Source organism: Squalius cephalus, assembly GCF_949319135.1.
Source record: "Squalius cephalus genome assembly, chromosome: 3".
Lineage (NCBI taxonomy): Eukaryota > Metazoa > Chordata > Actinopteri > Cypriniformes > Leuciscidae > Squalius > Squalius cephalus.
In genome coordinates, this window is record NC_137124.1 from 13,095,871 (window position 1) to 13,115,088 (window position 19,218).

The 19,218-nt window shown below is 35.8% G+C and overlaps 1 protein-coding gene across 1 annotated transcript in view; it reads left to right on the forward strand.

Annotated features, from left to right (window-relative positions):
- The first annotated feature begins 82 nt into the window (after positions 1-82).
- elp4 (elongator acetyltransferase complex subunit 4) overlaps positions 83-19,218 on the forward strand; it is a 72,964-nt gene continuing 53,828 nt past the window's right edge. The window contains exons 1-5 of the mRNA XM_079866859.1: positions 83-272; positions 1,338-1,373; positions 5,971-6,092; positions 8,400-8,531; positions 11,047-11,180. Coding sequence (XP_079722985.1) covers positions 104-272; positions 1,338-1,373; positions 5,971-6,092; positions 8,400-8,531; positions 11,047-11,180 — 593 coding nt within the window. The 5' untranslated portion in view covers positions 83-103. The remainder of the gene's footprint in view (positions 273-1,337; positions 1,374-5,970; positions 6,093-8,399; positions 8,532-11,046; positions 11,181-19,218) is intronic.

The following is a 19,218-nucleotide window of genomic DNA, read 5'->3' on the forward strand; positions in this document are numbered from 1 at the left end:
CGTCATCGTCGCTAACCAAGTGTCTTTCTGATTGGCTAAGAACACAACAATTCATTCGCTGATTGGCTGTAGAGTCATCGGCGTTACTGTCAACAGAAAAAACATGGCGGCTCCCGTTAGATGCATGGCTGGATCCTCCAGCATAGGCAACACAACTAGTTTTCAGAAAAAAACTCGCAGCAAACTCGTTTCTATCCCTGGGACCAGACCGTCTGTACAGAACGGACAACTCTTACTGTCATCTGGCGTCAGCTCGCTTGACTACGTTATTGGTTAGTATAATTCACTCGGGTTGAGCTCACTGTCAAGTGGATGTGTACTAAATTCATTTTTGACATGCCTCTCTATCGTTTTCATATATATTCTTAATAAATCCAGAAATAATTCAGCAGTAATACACTTTTGTTTGCACTACTGTCACACACTGTCTGCTTTAAACGAGAAATGCCCTAATCCCATCAATCAAAATATCAGGGTAGTTTTCACTTTATTACGCGTATAATCTTTGCATTATATAACATTTTATTGTATAAAATAAGTGTGTATTGTGTGTTGATTATGATTATGATTACCTTATCTTGGCATGTATAAAAACGACAGAAAATCCCCCTGATAAAAAAGGGTTATATATATATGTATATGTGTATATATATGTGTGTGTGTGTGTGTGTCTAAAAATACAGAAGAAACAGTAATATTGTGAAATATTATTACGATTTAAAATAATGTTTTTCTATTTTAATATACTTTAAAATATAATTTATTTCTGTGATGCAAAGCTAAATTTTCTTCAGCCATTACTCCAGTCTTCAATGTCACATGGTCCTTCAGAAATCATTCTAGTATGCTGATTTATTTTCAATGTTGTAAAAGTTGTGGTGCTTAATATTTTCTTTATAACCTGTAATACTTTTTTTAGGATTCTTTGATGAATAAAAAGACCAAATGTCCCCACAAGTATAGTAAAACTGCCAGCGGTCCCCACAAGGAAAATGGGTTAATAAACATACTAAATTATATATTTTTTGAAAATGTAAAAATGCAGAAAGTTTTGTGTGATGGGTAGGGTAAGTGTGATGGGACAGCATATACAGTTTGAACAGTATTAAAACTATTACTGTACATCTATGGAGAGTCCCCACAAAGATAGTGAACTAGGCATGTGTGTGTCGGTGTGTGTGTTTGTGTGTGTGGACGCACGTAATAATGCTAAATACTAGCTGGTATAATATGCAAAAGAATAAATGTAGGTGTATTTGAGCCTTTCTGATTAAGTTATGGATATAAAAACACATTATTATTTTATGTCATTAAAATGTACACTTTTTTTCCCATAGGTGGTGGTCTGGCAGTTGGAACTCTGCTACTTGTAGGTAAGCAATGAAGCAATGTATACTATCATGTCACGTCATGTCATTAGGTTGTTTAAGATATTCTTATTTCTGGCTATATTTTTTCACTTAGCCATTGCTTTGCATGTCATAATGGCTAGTGGACAGGGATTATTAAAAATGATGTTTTCATTAGATGTAGATTAATCTTTTCATGGTGCTGAGTACAGTACAAAGCCAATGGAATTTAACAAAAAGTGCAAGTAGTTTGTGTTAGTTGCTTATGAAACTACAAATCTAAGGATCAGAAGGCTGATAGCTCATTAGATATGATGATACCTCTGATTGCAGACTGTTTGTTTTTTTTAAGTCGGCATGAAACCTTGCGATAGAAGTTTTAAGTCTTTTCTTCCCTTTTTGGATGTATATCCTGGATTCTTGAAAGAGAAAAAAATGTAGGGCGGGACTTGATTTTGTCCATTGGTAACTGATTAGATGGAGGTTTGCTATTGGATCTCGTAAGTGACAGGTTGTCCTGCATTCATGCCAGTAAACATGTCATCAAAGAAGAGAAGAGATTTCGCTGCAAGAGGGAGGGGAAGTTATTTTGAGTAAAGATTATGAGGGCACATGAATTAAAAAAAAATTTGATGTGCACAGATAAATAATTTATAATAAACCCCATAAATTTTTTTTTTTGATTCATGGTGACTTAAACATCAGTTTAGAGTAGTTTGACAGATTCAAAATTGAGGGTCTTTCTGTTGCTCCTCATCAGTATTATTCATTTATTTATTTTGACATAAGGTTAAGAAAGTTGCCACTATTTGCTTTGCACTCTAGTATATGACCAGCATATCGTTTTTATCATTGAATAATTATTTCTTTTGATGTAGCTTATTATTTTCAAAACATATATTCATGAGGATCTTATATCTTTACATCCTAATTTCTTTTCTTTGCATTCTTTTGTCCTTTTTTCACTTCATTGGAAGTGGATTGGTCATGGTCCTTTATGATCTATCGAGTCCTGTCTAGGTCACTTGCGTCCTCAACATGTGACCCACATGAAAGATACCACTGTTGTGTGTGTGTGAGAGAGAGATGTTTATTCTTTCTGTAATATAAGGAAATGATCTGCCTAAATGGTATGGTCTACTTTATCTATTATACAACAAATTATGTAAAAGAAGTTTATTTCATTTTCTTTCTTTCTTTCTTTCAGATGTTAACAAAAGGTGAAGTGTGTAATTTTTGCATTATAAGTTGCATCAAACTAAATGGTAAAAATTATTTTAATTTGAACACTCCTCCGACCTGCCATTGGTTGGTTAAATAGATAGTTCTGCTCCAAAATTACACAATTGGTTTAGCCAGTGTTGCTGTGTTGGGATGCAGAAATAAAAAACAGAAATATTTCAGTGTATATATATATATATATATATATATATATATATATGCCTTATTATTGTCTCAGCATGCGAATTAAAGGGATAGTTCACCCAAAAATGAAAATTCTGTCACTAACTCACCCTCAAGTTATTCCAAACCTGTATGAGTTTCTTTCTTCTGTTGAACACAGAAGATATTTTGAAGAATGTTGGTAACCAAACAGATGATGGACCCCATTGACTTCCATAGTAGGAAAAAAAATACTATGGAAGTCAATGGCTACCGTCAACTGTCTGGTTATCAACATTCTTTAAAATATCATCTTTTGTGTTCAACAGAAGAAAGAAACTCATACAGGTTTGGGAACAACATGAGGTTGAGTAAATGATGACAAATTTTATTTTGGGGGGAAATATCCCTTTAAGAAAGTATTTTAATAGTGAAATATACACACTTCACCTTTCAGATTAAGGTCCAATTTGTAAGCTATTTATGTAGAGTCAAATTGAGCTGTTATTATTTGATGCAACAGTAAATAAATAGATGGTAGATGTGTCCCCAGAGGTTGCGCTTTTAATCTAGATTTGTACCGGTTCCACTGTGAATCAGTGGGACTCAGACGGCAAACATATGGAGGCAGGAGGGCAGAAGTGTTGACCCAAATTTCCCCTGCAGCTTTGAGTGACTGACTCACACTCGCTGCACTCACAGACTCCCACTGCCTTACACACATGCTTAAAGCACGACTTGCATTATTCTTTCACCAAAAGAGGCGGCTTCTCTCTGCATCAGAAAAGATAGGAAGTCTCTAGATGGCCCACCTTTTGGGTGACGGATATGTGCCAGAGTCTCTACAGCAGAGATATGCACCCCCAACACATCTCATTCTGCCCCCGAAACACCCCCGCTAGGCTAATAGCACCCGCAGGTTTCATTTGTAAGGCGCCATAGAAACGCCACCACAATAGGCCCCATCTCGAGTGGGCCCATCTGGGTGTCTTTGTCGGGGCCGCTGAAAGCCACAAAGGCCTGCTGACCTAGAAACACATCAATAAGAAAGAGGGGAGTTCTTCCGATGACAAATTGAAGAGCTGAGGAATTTTTTTTTTTCTTCCGTTGGTGATGGAATATGAGAGGCATCCCGGTTTGTAGGAAGAGTCGGGAAGAGGACAGGAAACCCCTCATTCTCTCCTGCTGTTGGAGGAATCCTTCAGAGGTCACACAGAGGCTTTGGATCTGTGTGGGTTTGAGGGTGTTTGTTAGAGAGAATGGAGGGTTGAAACTGGAAGTGTGAGTTGGAGAGGAAGAAGCCAACTGTCAGTGTTTCTGAGATGACCATTGCCGAACGCTATTACAGGATAGTGCGAAGTGATGTGAAATGTCTATTTAAAAAGGAATGTTGTAAAATATATACTGTATAAAAGCCAATAAATTGTTGACCAGTCAGATATGGTCAAATCCATTTTGCCTGTTATAATTTCTGTTATAAACAAAACTTTTTTTATTTTATTTTTTATGTCAGCGCAAAACAAATTTGGAAGGTGAATTGAAAGTTAATTTACAATACATAAATAAAATACAATAAAAACATACACTCCGTTGATCAGAGGTCCAGGGTCAGTAAAACCTTTTTAAAACAGATTATTACTTTTTTTTCAGCAAGAATACATTAAGTTGATCAAATGGGACAGTAACGATTTTTTTGTGACAATTTCAAATCAATGCTGTTCTTTGTCATGATTTAATTAATTCAAATTAATGTCCAAAAAATGTTTTTCTGTTTCCACAAAATATAGGCTCCACAACTGTTTTAAACATTGGAAACAAAATAAATGTTTCTTGAGCATCAAATCAGCATATTAGAATGATTTCTGAAGGATCATGTGACACTGAAGACTGGGGTAATGATACTTAAAATTCAGCTTTACATTACAGGAATAAATTACATTTTAAAATATAATGAATGAAAATGAAATTGAAGTTTTTCATTTAATTTGTTATTTTAAATTGTAATACTACTTCATAATATTAAAGGTTTTACTGCATTTTGATCAAATGAATTCAGCCTTGCTGAGCATGATAGAGTTCTTTAAAAAACAAACAAATTGTTTAGATTCTTAGACAAACTTCAAACTTTTGAATGGTAGTTTAACAGATAAGGTTTATGTAATTTACATAATATATATATTTTTTTTTTTTTCAGTTGGAGCAGATCATTTTTTTCTGACATATTTATTTTTCTATTATTTATATAATATTCTATTATGCTTTATATATATTTATATATATATATATAGTATTTTATTTTAGATAATTTTTATAGTATTATAGTATATTATACAGTATATTGCTTTGCTATGAAAAATATTTACATAAAATCCCAGTGAATCATTTTTGAACTGATTAATTTTGAACCGTCCTAACAAACCAGCTTGCTAAAGTTTAATTGGACTTTACAATGATTCAGTTGAGACAGAATAGATATTTTAGATGAGGTTGATTGATTATTGCCCCCCGAGAAACTGTCACTGAAAGAAATTGGAAATGCTAACAAATAACTTTCTTCAGCTATTATAGACCACCTTGGTGCTTTCAGGGTACTAATATGTACACATGTAATAATGTAAATGTAACAGTAATACATTTTCTTCTCACTAAGAAAATAAAACATGTCTGCAGCTATGAAAATGTTCATCTCAGTACCTCAGAAGAACTAGTATCAACAGAATCTAATTTAGCAAATGTTTGTCTGTATAACTGTATCTGATGGAGATTTCATCATCACAAGTATAGTGTTGAAGAGCTTGTAGATAGATCAAGACAGCTGTTCCCTTCTCTTTTCCTCAGTTCTGTTTTGTAACAGAAATATAAGTACGTTTCAGCTACAGGAGATATAACATGTCATATTCATACCTTTCATGTATGGTGTAGGTGCTGATGGACTGACTATTAAATCCATTACAATCATACTGGGCTCTGATCCTATGTCAGACGTCCCATTCGCCATCTATGATAAAGTGGCTAGTGTGTTTGCCATCAATAGCAACCAGAATAAACAGTTGTTCTATTATTTCAACCAAGTTTAGTGTTGTTTTTGTTCTCCATGTTGGGATATTTACAGTATCTGATCCGATGGTGACTCTCTGGCCATTCTTTTGTCATGACGCACGTCAAGAGGCTCACCGCTCTTTGTTTTGGTGCAGTTTGGGTTGATGTATGTGGCATTGATGGTGATTTCTGTTCACAGAAGAGGACCGCTATGACAGCTACTCCCGCATGCTGCTCAAGTACTTCCTGGCGGAGGGAGTTGTGTGCGGACATGAACTCTTCCTGGCATCCGCCCGAGATCACCCTGATGAGATCATGCAGGTAAGAATCAAATCATATCAAGTGTTCACGCTCGGCCCCTTTGACACTTTGGTCAAGTTTTTTGGTTGTGTGAAGTCTAAGTACATCAAAATGCATTATTTACAATCGTATTCTCCTTGTATAACTAGTACCTGGCCCTCAAAACAATAAACCTTGAGAAATCTGTGTGTCTTTAGCAGTAAAATATTATTCTCAGCTTTGGCCGGGAACAGTTTGACTGAACATGACACAATGTCTGTATGTGTTATGATGACTCTGGCATAGTCTAATTTATGTATCTATGTTTGGTCTATGGACTCTTTGTAATGCTGCCTCTCTGTGTTGTATACTTTTGTTGGGTGTGTTTGGAATAGAATATCAGACTGTTATTTTTGCTGTGTATATTGGATGTATAGTCTGCATTGTATTTACTATAATCATTTTACCTTTATGCATGTGCCAGACGCTTTTATCCAAAGCGACTTATATTGCATTTCAAGGTATACATTTTACATTCTTATCAGTTCTTGCTTTCCCTGGGAATCGAACCCATGACATTGGCGTTGCAAGCGCCAACGCTCTACTGTTTGAGCTACAGGAAAGCTTGTATGCAGGTTTCAGTGCAAATATGCAGATTTTCTTAAAGTATAGGATATGCTTGTACGTTACTGTGTGCTTTGCACATTTCAAGTCTATCCCACAATGCATGCAAATTGAGCTTGCATTGCCAATGTGTCAAATGATACATTTTGAACCTTGCTTTATTGTTTGAGCAGACATTATTTTATTTAATTTTCTGACTTCATTTGCATCTTTTGTTGTTTCATTTGATTCTTTTATCAGACTTTTATTTTGACATCTTGCTTGCTTCATTATTTGATCAGACATTTAATTCACTGTTTTTTATTATTTTTAATTCACATCTTTTCTTGATTCAATTATCATTTGTATTATTATTTTTTATTTTGTCTTATTTTAACATTATTTGCATCTTTTCCTGCTTCACTATTTGATCAGACTTTTATTTTATTTGTTGCCACATAGTCATAGTCTTGTGCATATCAATTTTTTAAATTTATATAGTTGTCTTTTGCATACTGTTTCAAGTATTGCATTTAAAAAAGCATGCTAGGCTGTTCTCAATGTGTAGTGTACTTTGTGCTTTAGGCAGTACACTAATATTCCATTCCAAGCATAGGCAGTGTTTTCTCTTTCATCTCCTTCCCCATGTAAGCTTTCCCAGACTGATACATGAATGTTTTTTTGTGGGAGCTCAGGGAGTTACCTGTGAACATTAACGAGTCTCACCTTAATGACAGTGGACAGGAGTTCCTCTCTCGCTGGCCCCTGATTGGCCCCCAGTTAACACAAGCTTAATGAGGGCGTGTTGTTGCCCTTCAGACCGTTCCTGCATTGAGCTGTTATTTGTGAAACAGTCTCTGTTTTTTGTTATTGCAGTGTCTGTATGAATTTTCCCCTAAGGGAGACAGTTCCCACCTTCATTTTGGCATTTTTTGGCATTAACGACAGTATCAACCCTGTTGTTTAAACAACAGCTTCTGTTTGCACAATTTTGATGTGTTTGTTCATACTTTTTGGCCTTGTTAAAACGGGTCACTTGACATTTATTTCTCTTTTCACAGGTGAGCTCTGGCCAAGACAGTGGCTTAAACAAGCTTAAGTCTATCTAGATACAGTGTAAAATTGATAAAATATTTGATTTGTCAAATATAAAAATATGTAGCAATTTAGTTAATGAACTGGTTGATAATGCTATTTTTTTTTTTTTTGTTTCAAAAATGGGATAAAAATTGTTCCAGTTTGAAATCCCTCTAGAAAGCTTTTAAGGTCAGGAACAAGATGTCTTGCCATATTGTAAAATAGGATAAACATTTTAGAAGTCCGCTATAGTGGATTTGGATGTTCTTCTGTGTCTAAAATATATACATTTTTCAAAGAGAGAAATAAAATGTTGGGTAGGACTTGATTCTGTCCATTAGGAATTGATTGGATGGTTGTGGTTTGCTATTGGTAGATCTCATGTGAGTGACAAGTTGTCCCGCCCTCGTGCCAGTAATATCATGTCGCTGCAAGAGGGAGGGGAAGTTATTTAAATTAAAGATTATGAGGACACAAATTATGATGTGCACGGATAAATCATTAATAATAAATACTGCAATGTTCCATAATGAAATAAGAATTGTCCATTTTCATTTCATGGTGACTTTAACTAATTAAAGTCTTTAATTTTTAAAGACTTAAAATTTATTAAAGACTTTAACTAAAAAGACTTTAACTGGTTTTTTTAATATTTATTTTCTTAAATAGGAACTCCCTTCTCCAATTATGGATGAAGTTGCCAGCCTGAAAATCAATGAGGGTCAACCTCAACCGAGCGACCCAGAGAATCCAGACACAATGAAAATCGCCTGGCGCTACCAGAACCAACCCAGAGTTCAGGTAAAAGATCTGTTGGGAAGTGCTTTTATTCAGTAAAACATTGAGAAATCAACCACACACACATTGACATAAACGTATTAGATGGCATTCGCTAAAATTATGTTTTAAATTGACAGCCCTATTTATAAAGAAGAGGTTCTCAACTGGTTTCGCTTCAGGTTCACATTAGATGTCTAATGTAAAATAAAATTATAATACATGCAAATGCATTATAATTTTCAAAATGTACAAATGCATTATGGTTGGCACAATGTTATTCTTCATTGCTAATTTGGATTTGAAGAAGTCTCTTTTTTTTTACTTTGCATAGTTTTCTTAATGTTTTTTTTTGTGTGTTTTTTATGAGAATGAATGCATGTCACACAACCTGTCCATATAGCATCTGTCTTATTTGTCTAGCTTTTATGCCAAAATGCCATATAGTTTGATTGGACACACAACTTTCGATATCAACAACCAAAGCAATGTGAAGAATTTTGTCTTCCCTTTTAAACATTGACAATCCTCTTTATTTTACTACTCTGCCAATGCAGGATTTTGCATTGGCAGAGTAGGGCTGCTACTCTGTATGTATGAACCTGTGACTCATTTTTGGGTTGTGAGGACCAACTACTTTTATACCGGCTAAGGAAAGGGGGGTTGGGAAAAATAGTGTCCTATAATAAATATATCAATTCCTACCCACCCAGCACTGTGAATGGGCTTTCGCTGTTCTCATTCACAGTTTAGGTGGATTACTCACGCTTAGCTGGTTATAGGTGGACTTAAAACCCGAGGAGACAGGAGGACATGGAGGTTCTATTCAGCCTCAAGCCTTTTACAATGGAACAGCAGCTTCCAGCACCCCCAAATCCCTTCACAGCCCTCGCCGTGGCGTCCCCGTGCGCCTCTTTCTTCCGTTCGGAGAAAAGACCCCTCCCGCCAGCCCATAATCCAGATTGCTATGGAGATTAGGGGGACACCAGTGAGTCCCCAAAGATTTAACTCTTTTTGTCTGTGTTTTTTGACAACTTTTGCTTTTTCTCTTCCCTCCCGCCCCCCCCCCACCCCCCTCCTTCTCATTGGATATTCTTTCCATTCATCAAAGAATCCTGAAAAAAAAAATCTACCACTGTTTCCTCAGAAAAATTAAATGGCTGAACTGTTTTCACCATTGATAGCAAATCAGCATATTAGAATGATGGCGTAATGATGCTGAAAATTCAGCTTTGCCATCACATGAATAAATTACATTTTAAAGTAACTGTTTGCTATTTCAATATACATTTAAATTGTAATTTCACAGTATGTGTTTTTGCTGTATTTTTTATCAATAATAAATGCAGCCTTGATGAGCATAAGAGACTTCTTTGAAAAACTTTAAAAAAATCGTCCTGACCCCAAACTTTTAAGAGTAAGATACAACTCTGCTCTTTCTCTTCCCTGACTTTCTTCCCTCTGCTTCTCATTGGAATTTTCCAGTCTTATTTTCTTATTTCGTCCTCTCCTTCCTCTTCCCCCCATCACCCTTTCTTCCTCCCTGTCTCAGAGGGGATACTTACCCTCCTTAACCTTTATCATACCTCTGTCCTCTTCACAAAGCTCCAGTAAATCTAGTAAGGGATTTGCATCCTAAACATAGAGCGTCCCCCTCGTTTCACGTTCTCAATGGAGACACCAGATCAAAGTTCAGTCAGTCAAAACCCATCCCGTAACATTAAAGGGGTCGACCCGACCTGCCCACTAAACGAGGTTGAGCGCCAAGCCGTCAATTTCCGAAGGTGGTGCTGGAACACATAAGAGTTGCTGATCCAGATCAGGAGAAGATTAGGGGCTCACCTCACTGCTCGTTAGAAACTCCAAAAAATCCAGACCCCCTCACAACCTCAGGAATACGTCTGCCTGCGTACAACTGTGTTTTTCTAAACCTAAGTGTCATTATGTTCTCAATGGCTTAACGAATCATCTGGGTTTCTTACAGTTCAACCATCGTTAAATGTACAGTATGAATGGTTAAATAGCCTTTTATTATGTACTATTGTACACCTAAAATGCTTTACAATCATTTCAGGGGAAAATGATCATGAATGAGGAAAAACATGACTGTAAATTGGTGCAAAGAGAGCATAAAAATAACTTCATGTCACTTACATCAGTGAGGGTTCCTACACTGTAAAAACTGTTGAACACAGTTCACTTACTTAAAAAATGTAGTAAACCCATTGTCTTTAAAATTATTAAGTAAATAAACGTAATGCTTAATTGAAAAAATTAAGTTATGTGAACTTGACAATTCCATATTACTTAATTTTGTCAATTAAGCATGACGTTTTTTTACCTGCAATTTTATTACACTGTAAAAAGTGATCAGTTGACTTAACTTTTTGAGGAAATCCGTTGCCTTAAAATTAAGTCAACTGATCACTTTTTACAGTGTAATAAAATTGCAGGTCAACGTGTTTACTAATCAATAGCAATTTTATAGTATTTTAAAATAAACCACTAGAAAATAAAGTTTTTCTTTCCTTTTTTACAGACTGCATTGGCGTCCTCATTGAGGTTTGGTCATTACTATGACGTATCCAAGACCATGGAACCTGAGCTACGTCAAACAGCCAAATGCCACAGTTTTTATCAGCTACAGGAAACACCAGTAACCACAGGATCAAGGTAACTAAGGCCACGTTCACACACCAGAAGAAGATGGCTGTCAGTCCTAGGTGTTTTAGTCCTTAATACTGTTACATTCACACAAAGCTACGGTTATTTACGGGAGTGACAAACACATCCTGTAACCAAACTCACACCTGTAAATTTTCAGGACTCACAACTGCATTCTCGAGCTGTGTGAACAGAACTGGTGTATTTTCGGTAGCCTCGATGGAGATATGAGCTGTGTGTCATCTGAAGGTTTTAGATCCAGTCATTGTTCTCCACTGGAGATACTCACATCAGTTTTGTGTTCTACGCATGATTTGGGGCAAATTCCAAAATGCGTTTTTGCACCCTTGAAGGGTACTTCGGGAAGGGGACACGATTTGTAGGGCTTTCCAACTGAAAGTGAGTAGCTGAATCTTTTCATGAAGGGCCCTTCCACAAGTGCGTTAGCGAAGGGATCATGCAATGGTCACTTCAAGGAAGTCATTTAAGGAAGTCATTTAATCGTTCATGGTCATGTGACCCAGGGAGACAAGTCCTCGCGATTCATTTTAAATCTATATACTGTATGTTGGTAGAGTTGGAGTTAACGAATAAACAGAATAATTCAAAGTTGTTTTGTTGGGATACATTACACACATTTTCGTCATGCAATTTATATTAAAGGGATAGTTTCTAAATTCTGTCATTAATCACTCACTCTCGTGTCACGACACGTTTGAGCTACAGAAAGAACCAATGAGGTTCATTCTCATGTTACCCAGCACGTTTGATCGTCCACAAGAAACAATGAGGTTTGTTCTCACTCGTCAAGCAGGTTCAGTTGAGCTTCGGTTTATGTTCGCTGATCAATATTTAAACGTGAATAAAAGCCTAAATTAAATCTGTTCATCATATAAAGCAATTGAGTCTGTTCAGAAAATTTGGACTCACTGCTTAATTCATATGGATTTAGTTTTATGATCTCTTTATGAATTTTTTGAGGCTAGTTGTGGTAGTTGTGTAGCTATCAATGGAGGGACTGAAAGCTCTCAGATTTCATCAAAAATTATGATCTTCATTGGTGTTCCAAAGATGAACGAAAGTCTTGCAGGTTTGGAACGACATCAGGGTGAGTAATTAATGACAGAACTTTCATTTTTGGGTGAACTAAACATTTATGTTTAAAAAAGTTTAATAGCTAAGAAATGTGTTTAATGCTTATAAAGTTAAGAGCAGATTGGAAACACACACACACATAAAGCATTTTTAACATGTTCTTCACATATTTTATCATTTTCATTATACACTTATTTGTATCATATTAACAGCAATGATAAGTTATTCCTGTTGTCGCTGCCTAGCTTTGTCGTGGTAACATTCCATGGGAAGCTAATTAGGAAATTACATGTTCTTTCATTGCTTCCTTCACCAAGCGCTTTGCAAATGGCTTCATTATGACAGACAAGTGCCCTGCTCCCTCCAAAGTCCCCACTTCAAGGGCTCTGACCTTCGTCAATAGGGCATAGGGATGCTCACATGGACGTCACCATCTTTGAGATTATAATCTAATACTAGTCTGCTTGAATATCTATGTTGAGTATCAAAATGTATGTTTAGTTATGACCAATATTAAAAATAAGAGAACCTGAAATGTGATTTATTCCAGGAATATACCAGCTTTGAAAAGCATTGACATTGTGTTTGCCAAGATGTTGACTGCCATTTAAAAGCTTGGGGACCGCAAGATTTGTTTATGATTTTTTTTTTTTTTTTTTTTTTTTGCCGCATTTATTGATCAAGAATACAAAAAATTTTGTGAAAAATTATTGCAATTTTAAAATAACTACTTTCTATTGTATTGACCCCAAACTTTTTAATGGTAGTGTATATATATATGTCATCTTCAGAGCATCAGACAACGGAGCGCTATGTGGTCTGAAGTTTAAAAGGATCAAGTAGGAATATTCAACATTCAACTTTAAATGGATCTGCCTGTCTTGCGTAAATATCTAAATTGCTCTGACAGTGCTTTTATTATTACTCATGAAAGTTCATAAAAGAATGCTTATGATTAGGGACAGCTTAACCAAACATTATACCTGAACACACACACAGCCTTCTGCACTTATCTTTCATATATGTCCTTACTTCTAGTATGATAAGTGCGCTAAGTATCGTCACATATCTCCAAGAAGAAAATGCTTTCTCAATGCTGATGTCATGTTTCTGAGGAACACGTCTACAATTTCATTTTATGATGGGTGTTCAGCCTAATAAAAGTTTTCGTAAAAACGTCTCTGTACTTCCAGGTCTTTGCGAGCGCTGCTAGAGACAGGGTTGAGTCTTCAATGGTGTTTGCAATGTGGTTGTTTTATGGTTGCGAGGGGTGCCCGTGTAGAGGAGGCAGGAGCTTTGGTTGCATTAAAGTCTATGGCATGGCCACAGAGCAAACAAATCAATCTGGAGCCCCTGCTTCATGGAGCCTCTCTCTGCTTTTTATGTCCGCAAACAGAGAGGTCTTCTAATTGTTTATCTGCATAACAGCACCATAGTGAAGGGGCCGTGTTCCCAAGCCTATGTTTACTCGCATCCGTAAATGTGTTCCTGTGTGGCGATACTGTGTCCGCAGAACAGCTTGTGCCGTGGTAGCAACATGATGGATGCCGTGGCCTGCGTAGGTGTTGCTTTTGGAATTTTGCTGTCATTCCTTCCTCCATGTTCAGTTTATTACGATTTTATGACGTGTTATAATGCAATCATAAAGCTTTTAGCCATTAGCTCTTTTAGAACGCCTTTTAGATGTGTTTTCGTACCATAGGAACACCAATAGACGTTATTCCTACATATATTTGATGAAGAGTTTCTATTCGTCATGTAATTTCCAACCCAGGCTCATTGGAAAAACGTGCCAGTGGCTACATTTCCGCAAAATTATATTCAGTTGCATGTTTTGAGTGAATGTTGAAAATGTTATTATGTTTTACTTATGTTGGTCGCTGTCCGTATTGCGGCAGCTTGGAAATTAAATGAAGGTTAATCGCATTTGAAAATGATGTGCCACCTACACTAAATACAAAAAAATGCATACAAATATATAAAAATGCTGAAGCAACAATGCCATTTTATCGTGACTGGTGTTTCACGGGACTCGTACCAGAGCGTTTGCAATGCGTTACCAGATAAGTTAATAAGCAAGTTTACTATGTCAGAAAAGCCGTACATATGGAGCTGATTATGTGTTGCAAATGTCAAATGTGTTAGCTTATAAATCATGCATAACCATGTAATAACCAGGGCTTGACATTAACACCTGCCAACCCACCAAATGCGGGTGGATTTCAGCAGTGGCGTGTAACAGTCACTCCAACTTGCCACTTTGGCGGGTTGAATTTTATATATAATATATATTTTTTTTTTATAATATATAAAAACCCACTTCTCCTTACTTGTTTCATTTGCTCCAAATGAATGTTGTTGGTGTTACAGGGCTTGAATTTCGGTGGGGATTGCGTGTATTGTGCATAATTGTACTCATTCCTGCAGATTTTTGTGCTCACACTCAAAGTGCACGCATATAAAGCCATCTTGTGTTCGTTTTCGCTGCCTTATTGCACTTAAACGGTCAAGTACACGCAAAATAATGTGAAAATGCCATTCTTGGTGAGTATTCACGTAAACACAGTCAGTTATGTTTTAAGTGAATGTAATCAGAGTTGAGAAAGAAAATGCATACAGCATAATGGATCCATGCATCAGGTCTTAAAGTGACAGCAGCCTAATATACCTGCTTTTAAATGATGAGATAATATAAAAAAATATCTAAATGGCAGTTTTTCCCCATGCAATTGATGACAAAATGATGGACATTTAATGTCCCCAGAGTGTGTATGTGAAGTTTTAGCTCAAAATACCCCCCAGATGTTTTTATATAGCATGTTAAAATTGTCACTTTTTGAGGGTGAGCAAAAACGCACCGTTTTGTGTCTGTTCCTTTAAATGCTAATGAGCTGCTGTTTGTGGCACAGAGGGCGGAGCTTCAACAGCTTGTGTCCTTTTGTCCTTATTCATTGATTAGCATATTCTGTCTTGATAATCTATAAATCATGTCCCGGGGGCGGGGTTTATGTAAATTCTAGGGTTGGTGATGTCAGTAACCCGGGAGGAATGTCATGTAGTCCCTACCAGCCGTTTGTTGTAGTCCTTAAAAAGCAATTTATTTAAAAGAAAATATCTCCCTTTGCTTTGAACTTTGAGCATTGTAACTTTGCAGATGTTGTTTATGCTCAAACAGTAACATTACACACTAACTAAAGTTTAAAAAAAGTGAAATCATAATCAATCACCCCTTTAATTGATCGATAATCTACCTCGTAATCATAATTTGTGTGAAAACGGATAAGCATTGTTTTACTGCCTCTAATGTTTATTTCAGAAGGAAACTGTTGTGAATTGTATGTATAGGTACGTTTTTGGAGTTTGTCTGAAAATGGTGGTAGAGGCACATTTTGCAATGAGCCTATGTTGGTAATTTTGCTATAAAGCACCAATTGGGACTGATGTCGAAAACTGCTTCATATCCATTTCGGAGAAATCAATTAATCAGCAAGCTTAAACGACTACTAAATGTCTTGAGATACAAAAAAACCCCTCATTGTCTTTCTGTGTTTCACAGCTCATAGAATAAAAAGCCCCATGCCGTTCCAGACTGTTAAATCGCTCCGTTTCACTACGTGGCGTAATTGGCACAAATTGCTCTCCAGGTGAAAGCGGAGCCTGTTGTTTAAGACGGATGCTACCTCTGGTCCCCCTCGCGCTCACATCACTGTGATCTTAATTAGCTCACCTGTCGGCCTTTATCCTCCACGGACGGCACCTTAAGCGATCACGCTCCGCTGGGCTGCTGCGGTCTCTGTGTCTCAGACACAATGGAGGCGGGTCTTCTTTTGATTACCACCACCCCCACATCTCCAGGTCTTAATCAAAAGAGGGAAACACGTGTTTCACCCCATTAAGGAGCAAATCAGTCAGTTGGGATCAGAGCGTGACACTGTACACTATTGTTCAAAAGTTTGGGTTCAGTAAGATTTTTTTTCTAAAAGAAATTCAATTGATCAAAAGTGACTAAATGTATAATGTTACAAAAGATTTCTATTTCAAATAAATGCTATTGATATGCTTTTGAACTTTCTATTCAAGAATCCTGAAAAAAAGGTCATACACTAAGCATGATAAATATTAAGCAGAACAACTGTTTTAATCATTGATAATAATCATAAATGTTTCTTGAGCATCAAATCATCATATTATAATGATTTCTGAAGGATCATGTGACACTGAAGACTGGAGTAATGAGTTTGACATCACAGGAATAAATTACATGTTAAAATATATTAAAATAGAGAACAGATATTTTAAATTCTAATAATATTTCACATATGGTTTTTATTGTATTTTTAATGAATAAAATGCAGCTTTAGTGAGCATAATAGATTTATTTCAAAATCATAAAAAAATGACCAAACCCAAACTTTTGACCTGTAGTGTATGTGCGAGGATGGAAAGACTAAACATGCAACATGATGTTTTAGGTTTATCATCAACTCTATCAACAGCATTTGTGGCCCAATGTTGATTACCACAGAAAATAGTTTTGAAACTTTGAGAATTAAACGTAAGGAGTTAGCATGAAACTGTCATAAAACTGCTTTTATTCTGTGCAGTTATAATCTAGCATTTCTAGTCATATCTTAGCCATGTAAAGCCGATAAACCCTGTAACTTTCACATGATATTTCACAGATGCAAAATTTTGAACTTACTAGAACGGTAGGCCCACTTCTAAAATCACGATATAATAAACATCTTTACGGCGCAAAGAACTCACAATATTTCATTCAAGTGATTTTATCACATGTAAAATGAGCTTCATTTTTGCTTTTTAAAGCAATTTTTATTTTTATTTTTAACTGAAGGACTCAATTCAATTTCAGAATGAGTTTCTGTGGACATTTGTTGGCATTATGCAATAGATGCTGTGTTTGAGTGAGTCCTTTTAAACAACTGAAAGGCAGTGACGGGCCTGGAGGTGGCTGTTTTAGATCCAGTTCTCTATCTTTGAGTAATTGATGGCTATCATAGCTTCATGCAGAGTGGCACAGTGTGGTCATTACAACATGTCGTGAGCCAGAATGAGAGGGAAAGCCTGAAATGATTGACTGAAGTGACAGAATGAAAGAGTGTGTGTGTGTGTTAGTATACATACAGTATATGTACTATCTGTAAGTTCACACAGAGAAAAGACATTTAACATTAGTCAACAAACAAGTGTCCAAATACGTTTGTCTTCATTTTGAACAGTTTGCACTAGTGTTCAAAGGCTTGGGGTTGGTAATGGTTAATGTCTTTACTGAATAAGTGTTAAAAAGTGTTTTTTTTTATCTTAATGACCCCAAACTTTACTACTTTACTAATCTTTACATTCAACAGTGTCGTGTTGAATCATTTTAAACTTAATATACAGTACCAGTCAAAAGTTTGGAAACACTACTATTTTTAATGCTTTTGCAAGAAGTCTCTTATGCTCATCAAGCCTGCAGTTAAAAAAAAAAAAAAAAAAAAAAAAAAAACGTAATATTATGAAATATTATTACAATTTAAAATAATGGTTCTCTTTTTTAATATACTTTAAAATGTAATTTATTTTTGTGATGCAAAGCTGAATTTTCATCAGCAAGTATTCCAGTCTTTGGTGTCTTATGATCCTTCAGAAATCATTCTAATATGATGATTTGATACTCTGTTATAATCAATGATGGAAACCGTTGTGCTGTTTAATATATTTTTTTGGAATACTTTTTTCAGGATTCATTGATGAGTAAAACGTTAACAGCATTTATTCATAAAAACAGCATTTATTCAAAATAAAAACATTTCTAACAATATATATCGTTATCATCACCTTTTATCAATTTAACGCATTCTTGTTGAATTAAAGTACTAATTTCTTAAAAAAAAAAAGTTATTGTTCCCAAACTTTTGAACGGTAGTGTATATTGTTACAAAAGATTTCTATTCTAAATAAATACAGTTCTTTTTAACTTTTTATTCATCAAATAATCCTGAAAAAAGTATCTCAGGTTATAAAAAAATATTAAGCAGCACAACTGTTTCCAACATTGATCATAAATCAGCATATTAGAATGATTTCTGAAGGATCATAAGACACCAAAGACTGGAGTACTTGCTGATGAAAATTCAGCTTTGCATCACAAAAATAAATTACATTTTAAAGTATATTAAAAAAGAGAACCATTATTTTAAATTGTAATAATATTTCATAATATTACTGTTTTTTTTTTGTTTTTTTTTTTTTTTTTTTAACTGCAGGCTTGATGAGCATAAGAGACTTCTTTCAAAAGCATTAAAAATAGTAGTGTTTCCAAACTTTTGACTGGTACTGTATATACTTATTTTTGTAACATGTTTTGCTTGAAAGATGTGCCAAATATGCTAAACTTCCTTCAAATAAATACCACCTGGTTTGGTGACATCTAATGCATTTTCATTCTTGCAATTTAAAGTGTAACTAGAGGGTCTAAAAAGTAAAGACAGAATGTGAAACTTAGAGCAGGTCAACTGTTTTGACCTTGCTTGTTAGGAGTTGCACATCTCACCCCTGACTTAACATAGAAGCGCTGTGTCACTGGGATCAGAAGCACTGTCCCGTTAACACCGCACACTCAGACTCACCGCAGACCTCAGGGGGAGCGCCCCAAGCTGACGGAGGTGCCAAAGTGTTTAATTAATTTCATTTCATTTCATTTGATTTAATTAGTGATGTATTTCCTTGCATCTACATGTACCGGTTGGTTGCCAGGGTTACTGCCGATGTCAACAGGCTTTTGTGATACCGAAGCAAATCCCGCTTTATGTTGGCAGCATATGCCACAGCCGTGAGTGGTTTTAATTGAAGTGTACACAAGTATCATCAACTTTCGACCTGAAGCCATAATCATAATCATTCACATTCAAGCTCTTTGCTAAAAAAAATAAACCCTTGCATGAAAATA